Source organism: Oenanthe melanoleuca, chromosome 8 (genome assembly GCF_029582105.1).
Source record: "Oenanthe melanoleuca isolate GR-GAL-2019-014 chromosome 8, OMel1.0, whole genome shotgun sequence".
NCBI classification, from domain to species: domain Eukaryota; kingdom Metazoa; phylum Chordata; class Aves; order Passeriformes; family Muscicapidae; genus Oenanthe; species Oenanthe melanoleuca.
The window spans coordinates 388,124-412,902 of NC_079342.1; the positions used below are offsets into that span (position 1 = coordinate 388,124).

General features: G+C 48.9%; 1 protein-coding gene across 4 annotated transcripts in view; it reads left to right on the forward strand.

The window, feature by feature from the left end:
- The first annotated feature begins 548 nt into the window (after nt 1-548).
- Nucleotides 549-24,779, forward strand: part of NEGR1 (neuronal growth regulator 1) — a 176,406-nt gene continuing 152,175 nt past the window's right edge. For 3 of the 4 annotated variants that reach the window (XM_056497836.1, XM_056497837.1, XM_056497839.1), the window contains exon 1: nt 549-806. In XM_056497836.1, the coding sequence (XP_056353811.1) occupies nt 634-806 (173 nt within the window). In that variant the 5' untranslated portion in view covers nt 549-633. The remainder of the gene's footprint in view (nt 807-24,779) is intronic. The other variant, XM_056497840.1, reaches the window with a different exon arrangement.

Consider the following 24,779-nt stretch of genomic DNA (forward strand, 5'->3'; position numbering starts at 1 on the left):
GGTGATTTTTCTTTCTCCTCGGTAAAAAGGTCTCTGACTTTCCTGGTAGAATTTGGGGAAATAACTTGCTCTTTGGTGAAGGTCTCTAGCCTCGAGTATTTTTTTTTTCCTAGGTAGAACGTTAGGAAATGGAAGTACCAGAGTGGGTTCTGTTCCAGAAATGTGAAGGTCTCTAGCCTCGAGTATTTTTTTTTTTCTATGTAGAACGTTAGGAAATGGAAGTCCCTGAGTGGGTTCTGTTCCAGAAAGCTCTGGAGCTTCCAGCAGCTCCCTGGCCGGAGCTGCTGCCGGCTTTGGGGTCAGTTTTCACGGCGTGGGGAGGCTGGGGTGCGGCAGGGCGGCGGGAGGGGGTGCGGGGCTCGGGGTGCCGGTTCGCGGTGCCGGTACCGCCATCCGAGCATCCTCCCCGCCGGGCCGGTTGCCAGGGCGACGGCTGCGTGGCAACGGGGCCGGCAGAGGGACCGCCCGAGCGGAGCCGAGCGGCAGCGCTCCCTCCTCCTCCTCCTCTCCATCCCTCCCTCCCTCCCATCCCTCCTCCCTCCGCTGGATGCTGCGGAGGCCGCCCGGGAGCAGCCGCGCTCCGCCGCTCCCCGCAGCCGGGGCCGCGCTTCCCGGAGCCGCAGCCGGGCCCGGATGGAGCCGCTGCTGCCGCCGAGCGCCGGCGGCTCCCGGCCGCGCCTGGCCCTCCTTCTGCTCGGCCTCTGCTGGCTCCTGCCCCCCGGGAGACTGGCCGCGCCGGGCGGGGACTTCCCGGGATCGGCCGTGGACAGCCTGGTGGTCAGGAAAGGGGACACGGCCGTGCTGAGGTACGAGCGCCGCGGGCGGCGGGGATGCGGGATGCGGGGATGCGGGCACGGGGCTCGGCTGCGGCATCCCCGGGCTGGCCGGGCTCCGGGAGAGCTCCTGCTCCTCCGGCAGAGCTCCGGGGATGCTCCGGGGATCCTCCGGGGATCCTCCGGGGATGCTCCGGGGATGCTCCGGGGATGCTCCGGGGATGCTCCGGCCCCTCCGAGGGTGCTCCGGTCCCTCCGGAAATGCTCTGGGGATGCTCTGGGGATGCTCCGGGGATGCTCCGGCCAAATCCCGGCCCCTCCGAGGGTGCTCCGGTCCCTCCGGGGATGCTCCGGCCAAACCCCGGCCCTTCGGGGGATGCTCCGGCCCCTCCGGGGATGCGCCGGGGATGCTCCGGCCAAACCCCGGTCCCTCCGGGGATGCTCCGGCCCCTCCGGGGATGCGCCGGGGATGCTCCGGCCAAACCCCGGTCCCTCCGGGGATGCTCCGGCCCCTCCGGGGATGCTGCGGCCGCGCTCGGCCCCGCGGGGGTCCCGGGGATGGAGGACTCGTCCCCAGCGCCACCCGCACCCCGGAGCTCGGCGCTGCCTCCCGGGTGCGTTTGTTGCGCGGTTCGCTCTCTTTAACTCTCTCGGAGGAGCCCTGGCTGCTGCTGGAAGTTCAGGAACCCGCTGCTGGGTGGAACGGTGCGGTTCGGGCTGGCGGCAGCGCTCTGGGGGCTGCGCGGGGCTGCGCGGGGAGAGGACGGACAGCCCCGCCAGGAGCGGTGTTATTTATTTCCGCCCGTGCTTCTGGCTCCGTGCCGCGCGGGGATTTTGGGGATTTTGGGGATTTTGTGCTTGCCAGGCTCTGCTCCCGCCTCTCGAAAGGAGCCCGCGCTCCGGAGCGCTCCCGTCTCTCGGCTGGAGCAGGATTTGCCAGCTCAGACACCAAAACCCACCCGAACCTTTGCTTTGGTCCGTGCTCAGCAATCCTCTGCCTCGGTTTAATTATCCCCCAGCCCCCACTCCAACTTTTATCCGAGTATTTTCCCCTTGATTCCACCATAGTTCCAAACCCCATTTTCTCCTTTTCTGGAATACGGCTGCAGCTGCTTGGAGCTCCTGGCTGGGGAGAAATCTCTGATTTAACCAGCAGCACTGCTCAGCTAGGAGGTCTCTGGCTGCGTTGTTTTTGGTCGGGCTGTCACGGAAATCTCCAGGTTACAAAGCGTTTGATGTTTTTATGTTTTTAATGCCGCACTTTCGGCAGGGATTTGGAAGCGATTTTCGGCTGCTCCCGTTGTAGTAGCTCCTGAAAATACAGTAGATGTCTATGTAGGGCAGCTGACAAGTGGCTCCGTGTGTACCTCAATTATCCTCTGCGTTCGGAGACGTGCTCAGGTCCTCGTGCTGTCTGTGGCACAGGTGGAGGAGCGAAGGAAACAATAATTAAAAAGTGGTTCGTGTGAATTGTTGTAGAGAAAGTGAGAGACACACTCAGCACTATTGAACATCATCAGTGGCCAAACGTGTTCAGAAGTCCTTTAGCGAGGAATGTGTGATTGGAATGGTGGGAGGCTGGAATGGTGGGATGCTGGGATGATGGGATGCTGGAATGATGGGATGCTGGAATGATGGGATGCTGGAATGGTGGGATGCTGGAATGATGGGATGCTGGAATGATGATGGGATGCTGGAATGATGGAATGCTGGAATGATGGGATGCTGGAATGATGATGGGATGCTGGAATGATGGGATGCTGGGATGGTGGGATGCTGGGATGATGGGATGCTGGATTGTCCATGGGATGCTGGATTGTCCATGGGATGCTGGAATGATGGGATGCTGGAATGATGGGATGCTGGAATGATGGGATGCTGGAATGGTGGGATGCTGGGATGATGGGATGCTGGGATGATGATGGGATGCTGGAACGGTGGGATGCTGGGGTGCCGTGTGCTGCAGCTGGGTGTAATCACTCTAATTAACCCCTTGCATTTCCCGTCCCTCGGCAGGCTTGCCCTAAAGCTGGGTTTGCTCTGCTGGGGGCTGTGAGCTGCAGGGGACGCGGGGTCACGGAGGGACACGCAGCAGCAGCAGCAGCAGCAGCAGCAGCAGCAGCAGCAGCAGCCCCGGGCTCCAGCCGGGTCCCTCCCGCCCCAGGCTGTCCCCGGAGCTGTCCCCGCCCGCTCCGCTGGGAACGAGCCTCAGCACCCTTCGAGGGACTGCGGGGACCGGGATCTGGAAACCGGCTCCGTGTTTAAACGGGAACTGCAGCGAGCTGGAAAAACACTCGGGGGCTGTGACAGGAGTGACACAGGGGGCACAGGGGGCTGTGACAGGAGTGACACAGGGGGCACAGGGGAGCTGTGCAGGTGACACAGGTGACACAGGTGGCACAGGGGGCTGTGACAGGAGTGACACAGGTAACACAGAGGGGCTGTGCAGGTGACACAGGTGGCACAGGGGCGCTGTGACAGGAGTGACACAGGGGCGCTGTGCAGATGGCACAGAGGGGCTGTGACAGGAGTGACACAGGTAACACAGAGGGGCTGTGCAGGTGACACAGGTGGCACAGGTGACACAGGGGGGCTGTGCAGGTGACACAGGGGTGCTGTGCTGGTGACACAGGTGACACAGGGGGACTGTGCAGGTGACACAGGGGCGCTGTGCAGGTGACACAGGTGACACAGGCGGGCTGTGCAGGTGACACAGGGGCGCTGTGCAGGTGACACAGGTGACACAGGCGGGCTGTGCAGGTGACAGGGGCGCTGTGCAGGTGACACAGTGGTGCAGTGCTGGTGACACAGGTGACACAGGGGGACTGTGCAGGTGACACAGGGGCGCTGTGCAGGTGACACAGGTGACACAGGTGACACAGGTGACACAGGTGACACAGGTGACACAGGGGTGCTGTGCAGGTGACACAGGTGACACAGGTGACACAGGTGACACAGGGAGGTGAGACACAGGGGTGACACAGGTGACACAGGGGTGCTGTGCAGGTAACACAGGTGACACAGGGGGACTGTGCTGGTGACACGGGTGCTGTGCAGGTGACACAGGGGTGCTGTGCTGGTGACACAGGTGACACAGGGGTGCTGTGCTGGTGATACAGGGGCGCTGTGCAGGTGGCACAGGTGACACAGGTGACACAGGGGCGCTGTGCAGGTGGCACAGGGGTGCTGTGCAGGTGACACAGGTGACACAGGGGTGCTGTGCAGGTGACACAGGGGGACTGTGCAGGTGACACAGGGGCGCTGTGCAGGTGACACAGGTGACACAGGGGTGCTGTGCAGGTGACACAGGGGGACTGTGCTGGTGACACAGGGGCGCTGTGCAGGTGGCACAGGGGCGCTGTGCTGGTGACACAGGTGACACAGGTGACACAGGTGACACAGGGGTGCTGTGCAGGTGACACAGGTGACACAGGGGCGCTGTGCTGGTGACACAGGGGCGCTGTGCAGGTGGCACAGGTGGCACAGGGGCGCTGGGTTTCTGCCACGGTGCCCAGGCCAGCACTCCCCAGCACCAGCAGGGTCCCACGTGTCCCTTCCCGAGGGGCTGAAGGAAGGGAAGGCTTGTGCCTGTTTTGGTACAGAAACCCCTCAGCAGGAGGGTTTGGAAGGAAAGCCCTCCTTGGCCCAGGAGCTCTGTCTGTGCTGAGTTATCTCCGCAGCCCCAGTGATTAAAGCCTGGTTTTGTTTGGCGTCAATGGGTGATGGATCCCCGTGGTCACAGCACCCTGTGTGTTTGCTGGAGTTATAAGAAATTCTGTCACTATACAGCTGTTTTGCATGGCAGAATAATTTTGTGAATCCACTGATTTTCAGCAGTAGAATTCCATCCTGAATCTCCCCTGTACTCTTCCCAGGCAGTGGTTAAGATTTTATGAGAACACAAGAGGAAGGAGAGAGCAAGTTCTAAAAACACGGGTTTATTAAAAGAATAAATTGCTGTGCTGTGCCCTGGTAGGAGTTCAGGAACAGGATGTGCTTAGAACCAGGCTGTGTTTATAGAACCAGGCTGTGTTACAGAACCAGGCTGTGTTTATAGAACCAGGCTGTGTTTCAGAACCAGGCTGTGTTTCAGAACCAGGCTGTGTTACAGAACCAGGCTGTGTTTATAGAACCAGGCTGTGTTTCAGAACCAAGCTGTGTTACAGAACCAGGCTGTGTTTCAGAACCAGGCTGTGTTTACAGAACCAGGCTGTGTTTATAGAACCAGGCTGTGTTTATAGAACCAGGCTGTGTTACAGAACTAGGCTGTGTTTATAGAACCAGGCTGTGTTACAGAACCAGGCTGTGTTTATAGAACCAGGCTGTGTTTCAGAACCAGGCTGTGTTTCAGAACCAGGCTGTGTTTACAGAACCAGGCTGTGTTTATAGAACCAGGCTGTGTTACAGAACCAGGCTGTGTTTATAGAACCAGGCTGTGTTTCAGAACCAGGCTGTGTTACAGAACCAGGCTGTGTTACAGAACCAGGCTGTGTTTATAGAACCAGGCTGTGTTACAGAACCAGGCTGTGTTTATAGAACCAGGCTGTGTTACAGAACCAGGCTGTGTTACAGAACCAGGCTGTGTTTACAGAACCAGGCTGTGTTACAGAACCAGGCTGTGTTTATAGAACCAGGCTGTGTTTATAGAACCAGGCTGTGTTACAGAACCAGGCTGTGTTTACAGAACCAGGCTGTGTTACAGAACCAGGCTGTGTTACAGAACCAGGCTGTGTTTCAGAACCAGGCTGTGTTTATAGAACCAGGCTGTGTTTACAGAACCAGGCTGTGTTTATAGAACCAGGCTGTGTTACAGAACCAGGCTGTGTTTATAGAACCAGGCTGTGTTACAGAACCAGGCTGTGTTACAGAACCAGGCTGTGTTACAGAACCAGGCTGTGTTACAGAACCAGGCTGTGTTTATAGAACCAGGCTGTGTTTATAGAACCAGGCTGTGTTTATAGAACCAGGCTGTGTTACAGAACCAGGCTGTGTTTCAGAACCAGGCTGTGTTACAGAACCAGGCTGTGTTTCAGAACCAGGCTGTGTTTATAGAACCAGGCTGTGTTTATAGAACCAGGCTGTGTTTCAGAACCAGGCTGTGTTACAGAACCAGGCTGTGTTACAGAACCAGGCTGTGTTTACAGAACCAGGCTGTGTTTATAGAACCAGGCTGTGTTACAGAACCAGGCTGTGTTTACAGAACCAGGCTGTGTTACAGAACCAGGCTGTGTTTCAGAACCAGGCTGTGTTACAGAACCAGGCTGTGTTACAGAACCAGGCTGTGTTTACAGAACCAGGCTGTGTTTATAGAACCAGGCTGTGTTTCAGAACCAGGCTGTGTTACAGAACCAGGCTGTGTTACAGAACCAGGCTGTGTTTATAGAACCAGGCTGTGTTTCAGAACCAGGCTGTGTTACAGAACCAGGCTGTGTTTATAGAACCAGGCTGTGTTTATAGAACCAGGCTGTGTTACAGAACCAGGCTGTGTTTATAGAACCAGGCTGTGTTTATAGAACCAGGCTGTGTTACAGAACCAGGCTGTGTTTATAGAACCAGGCTGTGTTACAGAACCAGGCTGTGTTTATAGAACCAGGCTGTGTTTATAGAACCAGGCTGTGTTTACAGAACCAGGCTGTGTTACAGAACCAGGCTGTGTTACAGAACCAGGCTGTGTTTACAGAACCAGGCTGTGTTTACAGAACCAGGCTGTGTTTATAGAACCAGGCTGTGTTTATAGAACCAGGCTGTGTTACAGAACCAGGCTGTGTTTACAGAACCAGGCTGTGTTACAGAACCAGGCTGTGTTTATAGAACCAGGCTGTGTTTATAGAACCAGGCTGTGTTTACAGAACCAGGCTGTGTTTCAGAACCAGGCTGTGTTTCAGAACCAGGCTGTGTTACAGAACCAGGCTGTGTTACAGAACCAGGCTGTGTTTATAGAACCAGGCTGTGTTTACAGAACCAGGCTGTGTTTACAGAACCAGGCTGTGTTTACAGAACCAGGCTGTGTTACAGAACCAGGCTGTGTTTATAGAACCAGGGTGTGTTACAGAACCAGGCTGTGTTTATAGAACCAGGCTGTGTTACAGAACCAGGCTGTGTTACAGAACCAGGCTGTGTTTATAGAACCAGGCTGTGTTACAGAACCAGGCTGTGTTTATAGAACCAGGCTGTGTTACAGAACCAGGCTGTGTTTATAGAACCAGGCTGTGTTTCAGAACCAGGCTGTGTTTATAGAACCAGGCTGTGTTTACAGAACCAGGCTGTGTTTATAGAACCAGGCTGTGTTTATAGAACCAGGCTGTGTTACAGAACCAGGCTGTGTTACAGAACCAGGCTGTGTTTGCAGAACCAGGCTGTGTTTACAGAACCAGGCTGTGTTTATAGAACCAGGCTGTGTTACAGAACCAGGCTGTGTTTATAGAACCAGGCTGTGTTTCAGAACCAGGCTGTGTTACAGAACCAGGCTGTGTTTATAGAACCAGGCTGTGTTTACAGAACCAGGCTGTGTTACAGAACCAGGCTGTGTTATAGAACCAGGCTGTGTTTATAGAACCAGGCTGTGTTACAGAACCAGGCTGTGTTACAGAACCAGGCTGTGTTACAGAACCAGGCTGTGTTTATAGAACCAGGCTGTGTTTACAGAACCAGGCTGTGTTACAGAACCAGGCTGTGTTACAGAACCAGGCTGTGTTTATAGAACCAGGCTGTGGTTAAATTTTTTTTATCTTATGCTTTATTTTCCTTGGACTTCACAGCTAATGAAAACAAGTTTCAGAGAGAGTTCTTTTAGGTTACTTTATATTACTTTTAGAGTACCTTATAGTACCTTTAGAATCCTACTATAGTATCTTTTATAGTTACCTTTAGGGTACTTTTATAGTTACCTGTCCATTGTGCTGACTGTAGGAAAATGCTTATTTTTTGTCACATATCAGGAGGTTTGGAGCTCTTGGGTTTGTTGGCTGAACTCAAAACACTTGTTGTGCAGCCTGGCTGCTTTTCTTCACCTTGGACAGCTCCAGCTTTATCCTGGTATCACCATGGGTTTATTCTGGTCACCACCTTGAATTTATTCTGGTATCACCATGGATTTATTCTGGTATCACCATGAATTTATTCTGGTATCACCATGGGTTTATTCTGGTATCACCATGGGTTTATTCTGGTCACCACCTTGAATTTATTCTGTTATCACCACGGGTTTATTCTGGTATCACCAGGGATTTATTCTGGTATCACCATGGGTTTATTCTGGTATCACCATGGGTTTATTCTGGTCACCACCTTGAATTTATTCTGATATCACCATGGGTTTATTCTGGTATCACCATGGGTTTATTCTGGTATCACCAGGGATTTATTCTGGTATCACCATGGGTTTATTCTGGTATCACCAGGGATTTATTCTGGTATCACCATGGGTTTATTCTGGTATCACCATGGGTTTGTTCTGGTCATCACCATGATTTTATTCTGGTATCACCAGGGATTTATTCTGGTATCACCATGGGTTTATTCTGGTATCACCATGGGTTTATTCAGAACCAGGCTGTGTTTCAGAACCAGGCTGTGTTTTTATTTCTGCAGTGGGAGGAGAGCAGCTGCACAATGGGTTTATGCAGAAATTGGAATTTTGGGGTTCTCTGTGCATCCCAGCATTCCAGTCCCCCCAGTGCCTGCCCAGTGGTGTCTGTGGAGAGTGAAATAAATACAAAAGTTCCCTTCTTTCCCTTATGGTTTAAAAAGGTTCATTTCTTTTCTTCCACGCTCTTGATGTCCTGGTGCAATTTGGGGCCATAAATCCCTGGTTCCATTTCTGAGATGTGACTGTGGGACGTGCAGGCTCCTGTGCACACCCCCAGTCAATGAAGTTGTTGTTTGCAGGAGAATTTCCTGTTCCCAGTCCCTGCCAGTTATTAAACAAGCACATTATGGCACTTGCCTCGTGTCTGAGCGGCGATAATAAATAAATCCTGCACAAATTAAAATAATTTATCATTTTAAACGATGGTGAATGTTTCAGCTGTTCTGCAGAGGAGCTAACAAAACAAGGAGTCAGTAAGGGATGAAAACTGGGATTTGTTCCAAAGGGCTGTTCTGCTGGGGAGAAAACAGAGATTTAATGACTTTCCCCTTGTCACTGTGAGAGCTGAGTGCAGCTGATGTCCCAGGGCCAGGAGCAAGATCAGGGACCTGATCCCATGTCCCTGATCCCATGTCCCTGATCCCATATCCCTGATCCCAGTGGGCACTGGGGCATTCCCAGGGCTGTCCCTGATCCCAGTGGGAATGGGGCATTCCCAGGGCTGTCCCTGATCCCAGTGGGAATGGGCACTGCTCAGCTGGGCACAGGAGCTGCCCCATGACCTCTCTGCAGTACATTTTGGGGTCCCTCGTTCCAGAAGGAGCTGGGAACGCAGGATGAGCAAACCAGAGCAGTGGATGTGGCAGCTGGTACCTGGGGAGTGGCACACGGGGACAGGGCAGTGACAGGGCTCAGAACAAGCTGGGCTTTATCTCTGGTGCCATCTGCCACGGGATCAGAGCCCCTGCTCCCAAATCCCGCTGGCAGAGCAGGGAGGGGCAGGGCTGGGCTGCAGAGGGACAGAGGAGCTGGAGCTGCTGGGGGAGCCGAGATCTGGGCCCAGCCCTGCCCAGTGCAGCACTGGCACTGCCAGTCTGGGCTTTGTGCTGCTGCTGCTGCAGCCTGGGACTGCCCTCCTGAGTGTCCATGAGCCCTGCTGGCCCTGGAGCCCTCCTGTGTCCCTGGAGCATCTCCTGTGTCCCTGGAGCTCCCCTGTGTCCCTGGAGCATCTCCTGTGTCCCTGGAGCATCTCCTGTGTGTCTGGAGCATCTCCTGTGTGTCTGGAACATCTCCTGTGTCCCTGGAACATCTCCTGTGTGTCTGGAACATCTCCTGTGTCCCTGGAGCCCTCCTGTGTCCCTGGAACATCTCCTGTGTCCCTGGAGCATCTCCTGTGTCCCTGGAACATCTCCTGTGTGTCTGGAGCATCTCCTGTGTCCCTGGAGCATCTCCTGTGTGTCTGGAGCATCTCCTGTGTCCCTGGAACATCTCCTGTGTCCATGAAACATCTCCTGTGTTCCTGGAGCATCTCCTGTGTGTCTGGAAAATCTCCTGTGTCCCTGGAGCATCTCCTGTGTCCCTGGAACATCTCCTGTGTGTCTGGAGCATCTCCTGTGTCCCTGGAGCATCTCCTGTGTGTCTGGAGCATCTCCTGTGTCCCTGGAGCTCCCCTGTGTCCCTGGAGCATCTCCTGTGTCCCTGGAGCATCTCCTGTGTCCCTGGAACATCTCCTGTGTGTCTGGAGCATCTCCTGTGTGTCTGGAACATCTCCTGTGTCCCTGGAGCATCTCCTGTGTGTCTGGAGCATCTCCTGTGTGTCTGGAACATCTCCTGTGTCCCTGGAACATCTCCTGTGTGTCTGGAACATCTCCTGTGTCCCTGGAGCCCTCCTGTGTCCCTGGAACATCTCCTGTGTCCCTGGAGCATCTCCTGTGTCCCTGGAACATCTCCTGTGTGTCTGGAGCATCTCCTGTGTCCCTGGAGCATCTCCTGTGTGTCTGGAAAATCTCCTGTGTCCCTGGAGCATCTCCTGTGTCCCTGGAACATCTCCTGTGTGTCTGGAGCATCTCCTGTGTCCCTGGAGCATCTCCTGTGTGTCTGGAGCATCTCCTGTGTCCCTGGAACATCTCCTGTGTCCCTGGAGCCCTCCTGTGTCCCTGGAACATCTCCTGTGTCCCTGGAACATCTCCTGTGTCCATGAAACATCTCCTGTGTTCCTGGAGCATCTCCTGTGTGTCTGGAAAATCTCCTGTGTCCCTGGAGCATCTCCTGTGTCCCTGGAACATCTCCTGTGTGTCTGGAGCATCTCCTGTGTCCATGAAACATCTCCTGTGTGTCTGGAAAATCTCCTGTGTCCCTGGAGCATCTCCTGTGTGTCTGGAGCTCCCCTGTGTCCCTGGAGCATCTCCTGTGTCCCTGGAGCATCTCCTGTGTCCCTGGAACATCTCCTGTGTGTCTGGAGCATCTCCTGTGTGTCTGGAACATCTCCTGTGTCCCTGGAACATCTCCTGTGTGTCTGGAGCATCTCCTGTGTTCATGAAACATCTCCTGTGTCCCTGGAGCATCTCCTGTGTCCCTGGAGCATCTCCTGTGTCCCTGGAACATCTCCTGTGTTCATGAAACATCTCCTGTGTCCCTGGAACATCTCCTGTGTCCCTGGAGCATCTCCTGTGTCCCTGGAGCTCCCCTGTGTCCCTGGAACATCTCCTGTGTCCCTGGAGCATCTCCTGTGTCCATGAAACATCTCCTGTGTCCCTGGAGCATCTCCTGTGTGTCTGGAACATCTCCTGTGTCCCTGGAACATCTCCTGTGTCCCTGGAACATCTCCTGTGTCCCTGGAGCCCTCCTGTGTCCCTGGAGCATCTCCTGTGTGTCTGGAGCATCTCCTGTGTCCCTGGAGCTCCCCTGTGTCCCTGGAACATCTCCTGTGTCCCTGGAGCTCACCTGTGTCACAGCTCACCTGTGTCACCTGGGTTGGGTGTCCTTCCCCTGCCCCTCACCTGTGCCACCTGTGCCACCTCTGTCCCCTGTGCCACCTGTGCCCCAGCCAGGCTGGCTGTCCCTGCCCTGCTCCCTCCCCTGCCCCTCACTGTGCTCTGCAGTCCATTTCCAGCCCAGGTCTCTCCCAGATTTTGCCCTGCAGTCCATTCCCAGCCCAGGTCTCTCCCAGATTTTGCCCTGCAGTTCATTCCCAGCCCAGGTCTCTCTCTGATATTTCTCTGCAGTTCATTCCCAAACCTCTCCCAGATTTTGCTCTGCAGTTCATTCCCAGCCCAGGTCTCTCCCAGATTTTGCCCTGCAGTCCATTCCCAGCCCAGGTCTCTCTCTGCTATTTCTCTGCAGTCCATTCCCAGCCCAGGTCTCTCTCTGATATTTCTCTGCAGTCCATTCCCAGCCCAGAGTTCTCCCTGATTTTGCTCTAAGTTCATTCCCAAACCTCTCTCTGATATTTCTCTGCAGTCCATTCCCAGCCCAGGTCTCTCTCTGATTTTGCTCTGCAGTCCATTCCCAGCCCAGGTCTCTCCCAGAGTTTGCCCTGCAGATGCTGTGCTGTGTCCCTGGCTGGCCCAGGTGACAGGACCAGCCCAGGGCAGGAGGGATGGAGGGCAGTGCTGTGCTGGGGAAGCTCCCCCAGGTGCATCCAGGGAGGAGGGGCAGCAGGGATCTGTTATGAAAGTGGCCTAATTAGAAGGAGCAGCTTTCCCCCTGGCTGGAACAAGTGGACTAGAAAATTGTACTAGACTTTTCATTCAGAGCCTATTAAAGAGCAGAGGAGGAGAGAACAAAATATAGCTTTTGTCACAGCTCTCTTTATTTCTTTTTTCTTTTTTTTTTTCTATTGAGTCCTGGACATGGACAGAAATTATTTTCAAATTAATTTAATTATCTTATTTACTTTGTGATTTTTTTTTTTTCTTCTTTTACCTGCATAAATCCCCTTTATGTTACATTTCTCGTAGTGTGAATGTGCAAGTGCTGAGCATAAAGCACAGCCCAATTAAATGTGGCTAATGAGGTAATTTGGGGTTGGTTCCTGCACCCCCAGAATCCCCACCCTGAGCTGTGGTCGTAGGGTGCAGATTTATTATAATAATATAATATAATATAATATAATATAATATAATATAATATAATATAATATAATATAATATAATATAATATAATATAATATAATATAATATAATATAATATAATATAATATAATATAATATATATAATATATAATATATATAATTATTATATATTATGTATTATATATTATATATTATATATTATATATTATATATTATATATTATATATTATATATTATATATTATATATTATATATTATATATTATATATCATATATCATATATCATATATTATATATAATTATATATAATATAATTATAATTATATATAATTATTATTATTATTATTTATTCCTGGTTTATTGGAGCTGCACTGACCAGCCTGAGCCCAAACACCTTTTGTGTTTTGGGGTTTTTTGGGTTCCATGGGGAGCTCTGAGCATCCCCTTCCCACACTGGGCTCCTCACAGGGATAAAGGAATGCACTGAGTCATCCTTAACCTTCCATCCCACTTCTCCATTTGCATTAATACCTCAAAACAATATTCCTGCTGAGCCCTCACTCAGCTCATCTCGTGAAAGGAAAATGGGCTTGGCTGTGGATAAAACAGGACAAGTCACAGAATCCCAAAGTGGCTGAAATTCACAGGGACTGAAGCTTTGCAAGGCAGTGAGCCCAGAACCACCACACTGGAATTAAAAACAAATTGGGTTGCAGGAAATCACCTCCTCTGCTGCTGCCTTTCCTGGGCTGGTTCCAAGGAGCAGGAGGAGCTCCCAGGGAGAGCAAGGGGGCTGGGAGGGTTTCTGTGACTCTGGGAAAGGACAAACCCACCTCAAACAGGAGATGCTTTTACCCAGCAGAAAGATTTCCACAGGCAAACAAAAAAAAAACAAAAACAAAAACAAAACAAAGCAAAACAAAAAAAACAAACAAAAAAAAACCAAAAACACAAAAAAAACCAAAAAACCAAAAAAACAAAAAACAAAAAAAAAAAAAAACAAACGTGTTGCAAGTAAAGATCTCAGAATTTTCCACTGTGAGAAAACTGAAAAAAAAACTTTTGGCTTAAAGTGTGACCCACTGATTTTGGTGATTGGAAATAGCCACAGGGATATGTAATGCTGGTGGTTAGGGTGGGCTATAAGCACATTATCCATCCACTCAGGGCAGAGAAATCACAGAACCCAAGCTGGGAAAGGGTTTGGATGTGGAAGAGAATTTTCATTGCTTTGGTATTTTCATGGCTTTGGTATTTTCATTGCTTTGGTGTTTTCATGGCTTTGGTATTTTCATTAATTTGGTATTTTCATTAATTTGGTATTTTTCACTGCTTTGGTGTTTTCACTGCTTTGGTATTTTCATTGCTTTGGTATTTTCATTGCTTTGGTGTTTTCATGGCTTTGGTGTTTTCACTGCTTTGGTATTTTCATTAATTTGGTATTTTCATTAATTTGGTATTTTCATTAATTTGGTATTTTTCACTGCTTTGGTGTTTTCACTGCTTTGGTATTTTCATGGCTTTGGTACTTTCATTCCGTTGGTATTTTTCATGGCTTTGTTTCCCTTTTTCCCTCTGTTTTGTTTTCAGTGTTTTGTTGTGGCAGCTGTGTGCAGCATCCCGGATCCTGTGATTTTCTGGGAATTTTGGTCAGCAAATCTCTGTGGATCCACATCCTGACCCCGTTCTGGGGAAGCTTTTTAACATCCCTGTGCCTCAACAAAGCCCAGGCTGTTCCTGCAGTGGTTCCAAAAACATTTCCACCAGCTCAGAAGTTCTTTAAATAGCCCTCACCGAGCCAGGCTGCTAATTTGCATGACAGCTTGATTAAACTAACCTGCTTCCACACTTAATTTATTTTGAAACTGCCCAACATTTCCATTCCATGCCATTAATTTTACACCAGCAGACTGCCTTGATTATTTAAGCAGGAAGGTAATTTTGCCATCCTCGTTGGTGTGAGCTCCAATCCTGAAAAGTGGTTATAAATAACAAAAGGCTTTGCTCCACAGTGGGACTGGTGTGATGCAGATGGAAATGAAGATTTTGGTGGCTCCATGATCATCTTTGGCCTCAGCAGAGCTGGGGCTGCAATGTCTATTCTGAGTGAGTGGGTTTGGAACCCACAGGGGAAATATTTAAGGGTGCAGTGCTCACAGGTGCTCCATTCCCCCAGGGAGGGATGTTTTTAGGGATATATTTTAGATGCTCTGGCACAGAAATGGGCCCCAGCTCTTTGGGGCTGGGGTGACAAACCCTGCAGAAAAGGGTCCAGGCAAAATCCCCCCAAACTCATTTAATCAGCTTCTCTTTCCAGGGCAGGCCTCGTACAGAAACAGAACATTTCAGATTTCCTGAAAAACTGGAGCCTAAACTAAAAATTATTTAGGTTACCAACCATCTGTTCTCATGAACATGGCTGGGAATGCATTTCTTAGGTAAAGCTCATAAAATTCCTCTGTTTTCCCCCCATTTTTTGTGTTTTCTTCTGAATATTCCTATTTTTCCACACTTTTTCCCTGCAGGCAGGATCCTCCTGCATCCCCTTGGCTTCTCCCCCATCTCCTCCTGGATGCTGAACTTGCAGAAAAATTGAGTGGGAAATAAAGAATGTTCACAGGGAGAAGCTCCAGGAGCTCTGGTTAATTAGCTGGGTTCGTTAGGAACCTCATTGTGCCAAAAACCCCAAAATACAATCCTGACAAAACTAAACTAATGACTCCAAGTGAAAGTGAGCAATGCCAGCCTAACTGAAGGAGGGTTTTAGAGGATTTCCTGGACCCAAACCTTCATTTCACTGGGGGTCTCTGTGCAATTCATTCTGCTCTTCAAAGCTGTCATTTGGCTTTAATGCCAAAAATCTGATTTCTTTGGTGACCCAAGTGGAAGCTGCTGTGTGTAGGAATGTGGTGGGGCTTTAATCCCTCCAAACTTCCCAAACTGCCCAGGATCTCAGGGGCTTTAACACTTTTTCTCTGTTTTTCTCTTTCTCTGTTTTTCTCTTTCTCTATATTTTCTCTGTGTTTTCTCTGTTTTTCTCTTTCTCTGTTTTTTTCTCTTTTTCTCATTCTGTTTTTCTGTTTTTCTCTTTCTCTGTTTTTCTCTTTCTCTGTATTTTCTCTGTTTTTATCTTTTTCTGTTTCTCTGTTTTTCTCTTTCTCTCTATTTTCTCTGTTTTTCTCTTTCTCTGTTTTTCTCTTTCTCTCTATTTTCTCTGTTTTTCTCTTTCTCTATATTTTCTCCATTTTTCTCTTTCTCTGTATTTTCTCTGTATTTTCTCTGTTTTTCTCTCTACTTCCTCTGTTTTTCTCTCTATTTTCTCTCTGTTTCCTCTGTTTTTTCTGAAGCTTTCAGAGGTTTCAGGCTGCCCCCAGGGCTGGGTGACACATCCCTCTGTGCCCACGGGGCTTTCCCAGGGGAGGGAATCTCCCTGCCCGGGATTAATGAAGATATTCCACATCTCAGCCATCCAATTCTCACAATTCTCATGGAATTTTGGGTTTGCCATTCCCAGAGACACAGCCCATAAAATAAAATAAAATAAAAGCCAGGGGGTGAGAGAGAGAGCAAGAGAGATTAGAGATCAGAGATAAGATATTTCCCATTTACACTACAATAATTATTCTTCTATGATGAATATTCTAATTCCCAATAACCAATCTAATACAATATACTAATTCCCTAATATTTGCATGCAACCTATAGGAACTACTCAATTCCCATGTTTTCTGGCTTTCTGATCTGTAACCCTTATCTTCAGACCTTTCCTGCCAGCCTTGGGACAGGATGTCTGTTGGTTCTTTGGTGTTTGTGGCATTTGGCATTATATTATATTATATTATATTATATTATATTATATTATATTATATTATATTATATTATATTATATTATATTATATTATATTATATTATATTATATTATATTATATTATATTATATTATATTATATTATATTATATTATATTATATTATATTATATTATATTATATTATATTATATTATATATATATAATATATATTATATTTGGCATTATATATATATATATATATATAGCTTTTTTATATATATATATATATATATAGCTTATATAGATATAGCTTTTATATATATATATATATATATATATATATATATATATATATATATATATATATATATATCTTATATATCAAAATATGCCAACATCTCTATTCCATCTCTTGTTTCAGAACTACTTGCTAGGCACTGATAAGATTTCTCTGTTCCCTCCCCAACATCAAAGTTTTGTTGGTTTTCTCGGGAGGGAGAGGGAGGAATTCCCACTCGTCCCAGCAAACACGGATGGGCTGGGGGAGCTTTTCCCACCCGGGGATGCTGAGAGGAGCAGGAGGCACCTGTGGCACCAAGATGGGTCCTTAGTTCTTCATCCAAACAGGTGGAGGTGAAAAACAGTGCAACGTTTCACGCTTTTATTACATATAAAAAGCAGAAGTAATAAATCTACGTGGGTTTTATCAGACACTTTTATAGAGAAATGCACTGCTGGAATATCACCTCTGCTCCAGGTCGTGTTTTATGGGTTACAGCAAAACCTTGTTACCACTGAGAGGGTCTGGGTGTGCAGTGTGGTCCAGGGGACCAGAGCAGCGAGCTCAGGGAATGAGAAATACAGACACAGAGCTGGATGGTAGGAATTGGTATTTCTGGTGTTTGCCTCTAGATGTAGAAACTGAATTTTGTGTGGAGAGGACAAAAAAATCGCCTTTGTGTTGTTTGTGTTGTCTGGCTGCTTCACTACACAGAAATTTGTGATGTTGCAACACATTAAAATGTGTTTTCTGCTGGTTGGGGATGAGACATCCCGAGATCTGTGCGGGGACACGGATAAAAATACACTTGCAGGGATTATTTTCAGTGCACAAATTGCAGCTTGCTGCTCAGACGGAATCAGCTGACTCCAGGCACTTTATCTCATTAAGGGAAGCATCTCCCGAGCGATGAGCGCAGCAGAATTCCCCGGGTGCCCCAGGCTGGGCTGGGCTTGGAGCACCCTGGGGCACTGGGAGGGGATTTTTAGGGTCCTTCCCAACCCATCTGGGACTTTAAGCGAGCTGCAGGCAGGGTGTGGGGTGAGAAATCTGGGAAAAGCTCTTTCCTGTGGAAATGGGGAAATATCAGCGCTGCCCCTCTGAGCCAGCGAGCTGAGGTGGAGCTGAAACGCGATTTAAAATGCAAGCAGCCCCTGCGAATCAATGGGAGCTCTGTAAAAACGGCTCGGAATGATAATGCAAATGAACCCTGAGCAGAGCTGATCCCCGGCACTCACAGCCCCCGGAGTCTGCAGCAGCACAAAAGTGATAAAAAAAGTGATTTAAAAAAAAGTGATAAAGTGATGGAAGATAAGGCTGAGCCCAGCTTTGGGAAAGCCTCAGCCAAAGCCAAGCCTAAGTCCTGGCCCAAGGCAAAGCCTGGCTCTGTGCTCCAGTTTGGGCTGAGGGTTTTTCCAGCAGGGACTGTGCTCAGCAAATCCGAGGGATCCAGGCTGGGCTGGGCTGGGCTGGGCTGGGCTGGGCTGGGCTGGGCTCAGCTCCCTCCAGCCTCCCTGAGTTCAGGGACCCAGACTGAGCTGGGCTCAGCTCCCTGCAGCCTCCCTGAGCTCAGGGATCCAGGCTGGGCTTGGCTGGGCTGGGCTGGGCTGGGCTGGGCTGGGCTGGGCTCAGCTCCCTGCAGCCTCCCTGAGCTCAGGGACCCAGACTGAGCTGGGCTCAGCTCCCTGCAGCCTCCCTGAGCTCAGGGACCCAGGCTGGGCTGGGCTGGGCTGGGCTCAGCTCCCTCCATCCTCCCTGAGCTCAGGGATCCAGCCTTGGGATCCAGGGAAGAGCAGCCTTGAAGCCCTGAGTTTCTCAGGATGGACAAGGACAGGAAATTATAACAATGATTAAACACCTGCAGGGGGTGTGAGAGCTGTGAGTGTCTGGTGATGGTTTGCACAAAGCATGATTTCAGAGAAGTGTTGCCTTCTTGGACCAGTGAGTCTTTTCCATTTTGTTTTTCACAATCTACCCAATATAAGTGCAGAGTTTCTGTAAATAAAGCTCTCTCTCTCTTTTTGCTTCTCCATTACACGAAGAACTGTGTTGGATTATCCTTTTAGCTGCTCTCCTATAGCCTGAAATACAGCACAGGGTGGAATGGGATGGGATGGGATGGGATGGGATGGGATGGGATGGGATGGGATGGGATGGGATGGGATGGGATGGGATGGGATGGGATGGGATGGGATGGGTGTCCTGTGACTGTCCTGGTGCCCTCTGGGTGTGTCCTGGGTGTCCTGTGAGTGTCCTGTGAGTGTCCTGTGAGTGTCCTGGTGCCCTCTGGGTGTCCTGGTGCCAAGGGACCTGCTGGGGACCGTCCTGCTCCAGCCTGGGTGGGCTCTGCAGTGTTTGAGCAGAAGAGTACAGCTCCCTCATTAGATGCAAAGACAAATAATCTGCACAAGGACTCATTAGCAGAAAGTGTAATTATTGCATCTTGCATTGAAAATGATTTAAACCACTACTCTTGACAAATAAAGCAGCTGACCCTTGATTAAAAGAGATGATGGGTGTGAGCAATTAAAGCCACACTAACTGTGATACATCTTCAAAGCATCCCTGTGCACTTTGTCTTCTCTTGCCTCTTCTGAAAGCTTCTCCTGCTTGTTTGAGGTTCCTCCTCCAAGGATTCTGTGTGTTGAACTGGAAAACAACTTCCTGACCTTGATCACAGAAGTTCTGGGAGGCACCTGGGTTTCCTCACAGCAGGAGAAATGCACTCAGTGGTGGCACAGCTGCCATTGGGAAACTGTTCCCTGGAAGGTGCTGGGAGGTGAGCAGGGCTGGCTCCTGGCTGCAGGAAAGGGAATTTGCAGCTCTGGGAGCTGTGCCCTGTCCCCAGGGCAGAGCTGCTGCTGCTGCCAGCACTGCCAGCCCCAGCTGGGGAGCTGAGAGGGCTCCCAGGCAGGGCAGGGGCTGCCAGGCTCTGCTCACTGCAGTGCCAGGGTTTTTAACCCAGTGGGGGCTGGAAGAGCTGGGGAATTGCCCTTTGCCTTCCAAAGGGTGGGAGTCACTGCGGGGCTTCTGCTTTTCCAATATTTGTGATGTGTGGTAAGGAACCTTGGCTCTGCTGTTTGGTAACTTCAGTTTTCACAAATGGTCACAGAACCATGGCAGGGCTCGTGTTTCACTGATCCTGAGTGGTTCTCTTGCTGTAAATCAAACACTCTTCACACTGCTTGTGCCCATGAGTTAATTAATTTCTCTCACAGAGATGCAGAATCAGTGCTCCATAATCAAAGTCCTCTCCCTTTCTGAGCTGGGCCATGGGGAGACCCTGATGCCATGGAAATCCAAGGGCACACAGATTTTAAAATCAGTGGAATTGTTTGAGCTGAGGCTGAAGGGAAGGGCCAGACCTTGCCAGGGGCAGGGGCAGAGCTGCAGCTGCTCAGCAGAGCCAGGATCTGCTCTGAGCCACTGCCAGTGCAGTGGGAACTGTGTCAGGAGAGCAGGGAAAGCTGGGTTTGTGCCCTCAGCCAAAACAGGCAATGAATTATTCAGCCCAAATAAATGAAATTCAGTCCTGGAAGGCTTCAGAGAGCTGGTCCAGTTTCCAGGTGCTTCATCTTGCTTTGGTCCTGAATGGGAAAACAGATCTGACTCAGGTGCTGGTGAGATTTCACTCATCCAGGGCATTATTAGGAAAAGAAAACAAGACCTGTGCTGTGAGAGATTCTGTGCATTGGTTCTGGCTCCACAGCCTCGAGCTGCCCCTCGTTTCCTCCCCAGAGCTGTGCCAGGGGAGGACAGACACCTCTGTCTTCCTGAGGGTTGTGTGAGTGACCAATTTGTGCTGCTTCAGTGACAAATTGCTGAGTAGCCACACCTTAAATCCCTTTTTTTTTGTTTCTTTGGGCCCTCCAGGTGTCATTTCAGTCTGGCCCTGAATGCTGTCTGTACAAACAATGCCAGAGTGATTCTGGCCCTGACACGTGTCTGTGCTTCCCTTGCCTCCTGAATTTTCCACTTCCTTCCTCCAAATGAGAGCGAAGTTTGGCAACACACGTGGGAGTTTTGGCTTCTCTCAGAATCAGAGATGGATTCACCAGCCCAAAGCAGGCTCTGCACATCCCGTTGTGCTGGCTTTGTTTCCCAGGCAATCTCAGCAATCTGCAGGGTGTTTGTGGAAGGTGGGAGCTGCTGCCGTGCCCACAAACACTCCCAGAGCTCTCACCAGCCTGGTGCTGCTTTGTGTGGGGAGCAGGCAGGGAATAAACATGAACAGCAAGACTTTGAGGCAACTTAATAAAGCCCCACTGCTGCCAGTGCAGAGAGGGCAATTCCAGTGGTTTAGAAGTGTAAAACATGAAATGGGGGCTCTGCTGCCAGGCTGCAGGCAGAGATGGGTGTGCCATCCCAAATTCTCCACCCACACCCTCACCTGGTTTTCTATAATGTGTTTTTGATGCCAGCATTTGAGTCTTGAGCTGCATTATCCTGGGCTGGGGCTGAGGGTCCTCAGGGGTGTTTGTGAATCTGAAAAGAGATTTATTGTTCTGTTAGGGTCACGGATTGCCAGACTGGTTTGGGTTGGGAGGGACCTCAAAGCCATCCAGTGCCACGGCAGGGACACCTCCCACTGCCCTGGGTGTCCAGCCCCAGTGTCCAGCCTGGCTTTGGGCACTGCAGGCATCCAGAGCCCTGCCAGGGAACAATTCCCAATTCCCAATCCCCAGCCTGTGCCTAATTGTGGAATTTATCAGTGAAGCAGCACCAGGCACTTTTATCACCTTTATGCTCCTCTCCATTGAACCTGGAGAGGAATTTATGGGTTTAATAATCGGGGTTCTTCTATCAGAGAGCACTGAGGAGCCCTTTCCCTTTCCCCAGCACTCCCAGCCCTGCAGCAGAGCTCCAGTGCAGCCCAGCATGGGGAACCTTGGGCTGAATCCCTGCACATGGCAGGGCTGGGAACAAAATCATCTTTATGGTCCCCTCCAGGCCAGGCTCTTCTGGATGCTCCTTTCTGCTTTTGGGGGCTGCAGGTTCTTCCAGCTCTGCTCTGTCTCTCTGTTCCCACTCCATCCTCGCCTCCCTTTCCTTTTCTCCATGAGAACATTTCACAGATTTCCCAGGGCCTTTCAGATTATCTGCATGGCTGCTGTTGTTTTTCCTGCTCTGATTGCTGGTATCATTTTCCCTGCCTCCTGCTTTGATGCAGGCTGTTCCTGACTGCCTGATCACAATTAAGAGATGACAACAGCAATCTGAGGGTGTCATCTTCCTGCTCTCAGCAGGAGCTCCCTTTAGCTTTGAACCACCACAGCAAATCTGAGATAAGTTTGGAACTGGGAATATTTCCTTTATGGGGCACTTTTTTGGTTTTTTTTTTTCCTGTCAATAGGATTTGCTTAGCAGGGACAGGGAGAGGGGACAGGGACAGGGACATTCCTGAGGGGCTGTACAAATAATTGTACAAATACATGTACAAATACATTTACAAATAGGTGAGATACAAATAATTGTACAAATACATGTACAAATACATGTACAAATAATTGTACAAATACATGTACAAATACATTTACAAATAGGTGAGATACAAATAGGTGAGATACAAATACATGTACAAATAATTGTACAAATACATGTACAAATACATGTGCAAATACATGTACAAATAATTGTACAAATAATTGTACAAATACATGTACAAATAATTGGACAAATACATTTACAAATACATTTACAAATAGGTGAGACACAAATATGTGAGATACAAATACATGAGGTACAAATACAAATACAAATACATGTACAACTATGTGTACAAATAGGTGGGGTGCAAATATAGGTGAGGCACAAATACCTGCACAAATATATGAGGTACAAATACATGAGATGCAAATATGTGCAGAAATATGTGAGGTGCAAATACTTGAGGTACAAATAGGTGAGATACAAATTTGTCTGCAAATGTGTGAGACACGAGCACAAAAACATCTTATAGAGGCACAGAAACATCTTATAGAGATACAAAAACATCTTATAGAGGCATAGAAACATCTTATAGAGACACAAAAACATCTTATAGAGATACAAAAACATCTTATAGAGACAGAACCACCTTATAGAGGCACAAAAACATCTTATAGAGGCACAAAAACATCTTATAGAGGACAGAAACATCTTATAGAGACAGAATCATCTTATAGAGGCACAGAACCGTTTTATAAAGGCATAAAAATATCTTACAGAAACAGAAATTTCTTACAGAGGTACAAAACATCTGATAGAGGCATAGAACCATCTTATAGAGACAGAACCATGTTATAGAGACAGAACCATTTTATAGAGGCACAGAACCATTTTAAATTATTTTATAGAGGCATAAAAACATCTGATGGAGACAGAAACATGGAGACAGAAATATCTTATAGAGAGACACCTCTTATAGAGACAGAAACCTCTTATAGAGACACAGAAACATCTGATAGAGGCAGAAACATCTTATAGAGGCAGAAACCATCTTACAGAGGCACAAATCCATCTCATAGAGATAGAGAATCATCTTACAGAGGTACAAACCATCTTATAGAGACAAACCTCTTATAGAGACAAACATCTTATAGAGGTACAGAACTTCTTATAGAGACAGAAACATCTTATAGAGGCACAAACCACCTTATAAAGGCACCAAACCATCTTATAGAGGCACAAATCCATCTCATAGAGACAGAGAATCATTTTATGGAGGTACAAACCATCTTATAGAGACAAACCTCTTATAGATGCACCAAACCATCTTGTATAGACACAAAAACCATTTTATGGAGGCACAAACTATCCTATAGAGACAGAACTATCTGATAGAGGCACCAAAAGAGACAGAACTATCTGAGAGAGGCACCAAAATCCTGCCCAGGGCCCTGCCTGGCCCCAGGGTGGATGGAGCTCTGATGCTCTGGAGCTCAGGATTACAGAGCACTCACTGACCAACCCTCTGGAATTGCTCTTCTCAACTAACAAGTGTTTCTGTATGTTTGAGGAGAACTTAAAATTCATCTTTTCTCTGTGTCTTATTTTTGCCTTTGCTTGAAGCATTTTTTTTTTTTTAAAGATTGTGGATTGTGGAATGAAGGCAAGCAAGAAAAAGATTTCTTCCTCTCTTCTTCTTCTCAAAAGATGATTTAATTTTTTTTTTTTTTTTTTTTTTGGTTTAACTTTGTTTCCCAGCTGAACACTTTGGGAAATGTAAAGGCATTTTTGATGCAGTGTTGTGGTGAGCAGAGTTATCAGCAAATGGGCTCTTCCTTTAGCAGCAATATCCCTCTGCAGGGGAGCAGCTGCTGGGGCTGGCACAGAAATGAAACCCTGATGGATTCACAGCCAGTCCATTCCCTCTGTGCTGCTCTGCCCACCCCAGGCTGGAGGGGATGGGATGGGATGGGGATGGAGACAGCCCAGCCCCCCTGGTGCTGTGTGCAGGCTGCAGTGAAGTTCATCTGCTGTGAGTGGAGTGGGGAGTGCAGGAGAGGGCTGGGGAGATGGTTTGGGAGAGGATTTTTGGAGATGGTTTGGGAGAGGATTTTGTAAGATGGTTTTGGGAGATGGTTTTGAAGATGTTTTTTGGAAGATGATTTGTGAGATGGTTTGTGAGTTGTTTTGGGAGATGGTTTGTGAGATGGTTTTGTGGGATGGATTGGGAGATTGGTTTGTGGGATCGTTTAGGAGATGGTTTTGAGATGGTTTTGAGGGATGGTTTTGGGAGATGGTTTGGGAGATGGTTTGGAAGATGTTTTTTGGAGATGGTTTTGGGAGATGGTTTTGGAGATGGTTTTTAGATGGTTTTGGAGATGGTTTGGGAGATGGTTTTGGGAGATGGTTTTTGGAGATGTTTTTGGAGATGGTTTTTGGAGATGTTTTTTGGAGATGGTTTTGGAGATGGTTTTGGGAGATGGTTTTTGGGAGATGGTTTTGGGAGATGGTTTTGGAGATGGTTTTGGGAGATGGTTTGGGAGATGGCTTTGGAGATGTGTTTTGGGAGATGGTTTTTGGAGATGGTTTTTGGAGATGGTTTTGGAGATGTTTTTTGGAGATGGTTTTGGGAGATGGTTTCATGTCCTGGGCTGCTCCCACAGCCTGGGCAGTGGAGCCAGGGGGGGACTGACCCCTCTGCTCCAGGAGAGCTGGAGAGGGACTGGGGACAAGGATGGAGGAACCCAACTCCTCCCCTCCTGGACCCAGCAGGGCACCCTGCCAGCCCAGTGCAGCCAGACCCTGCCCTGGATGCTCTGCAGCTTTGTGTTCTCCCCTAAACCCCCAGAC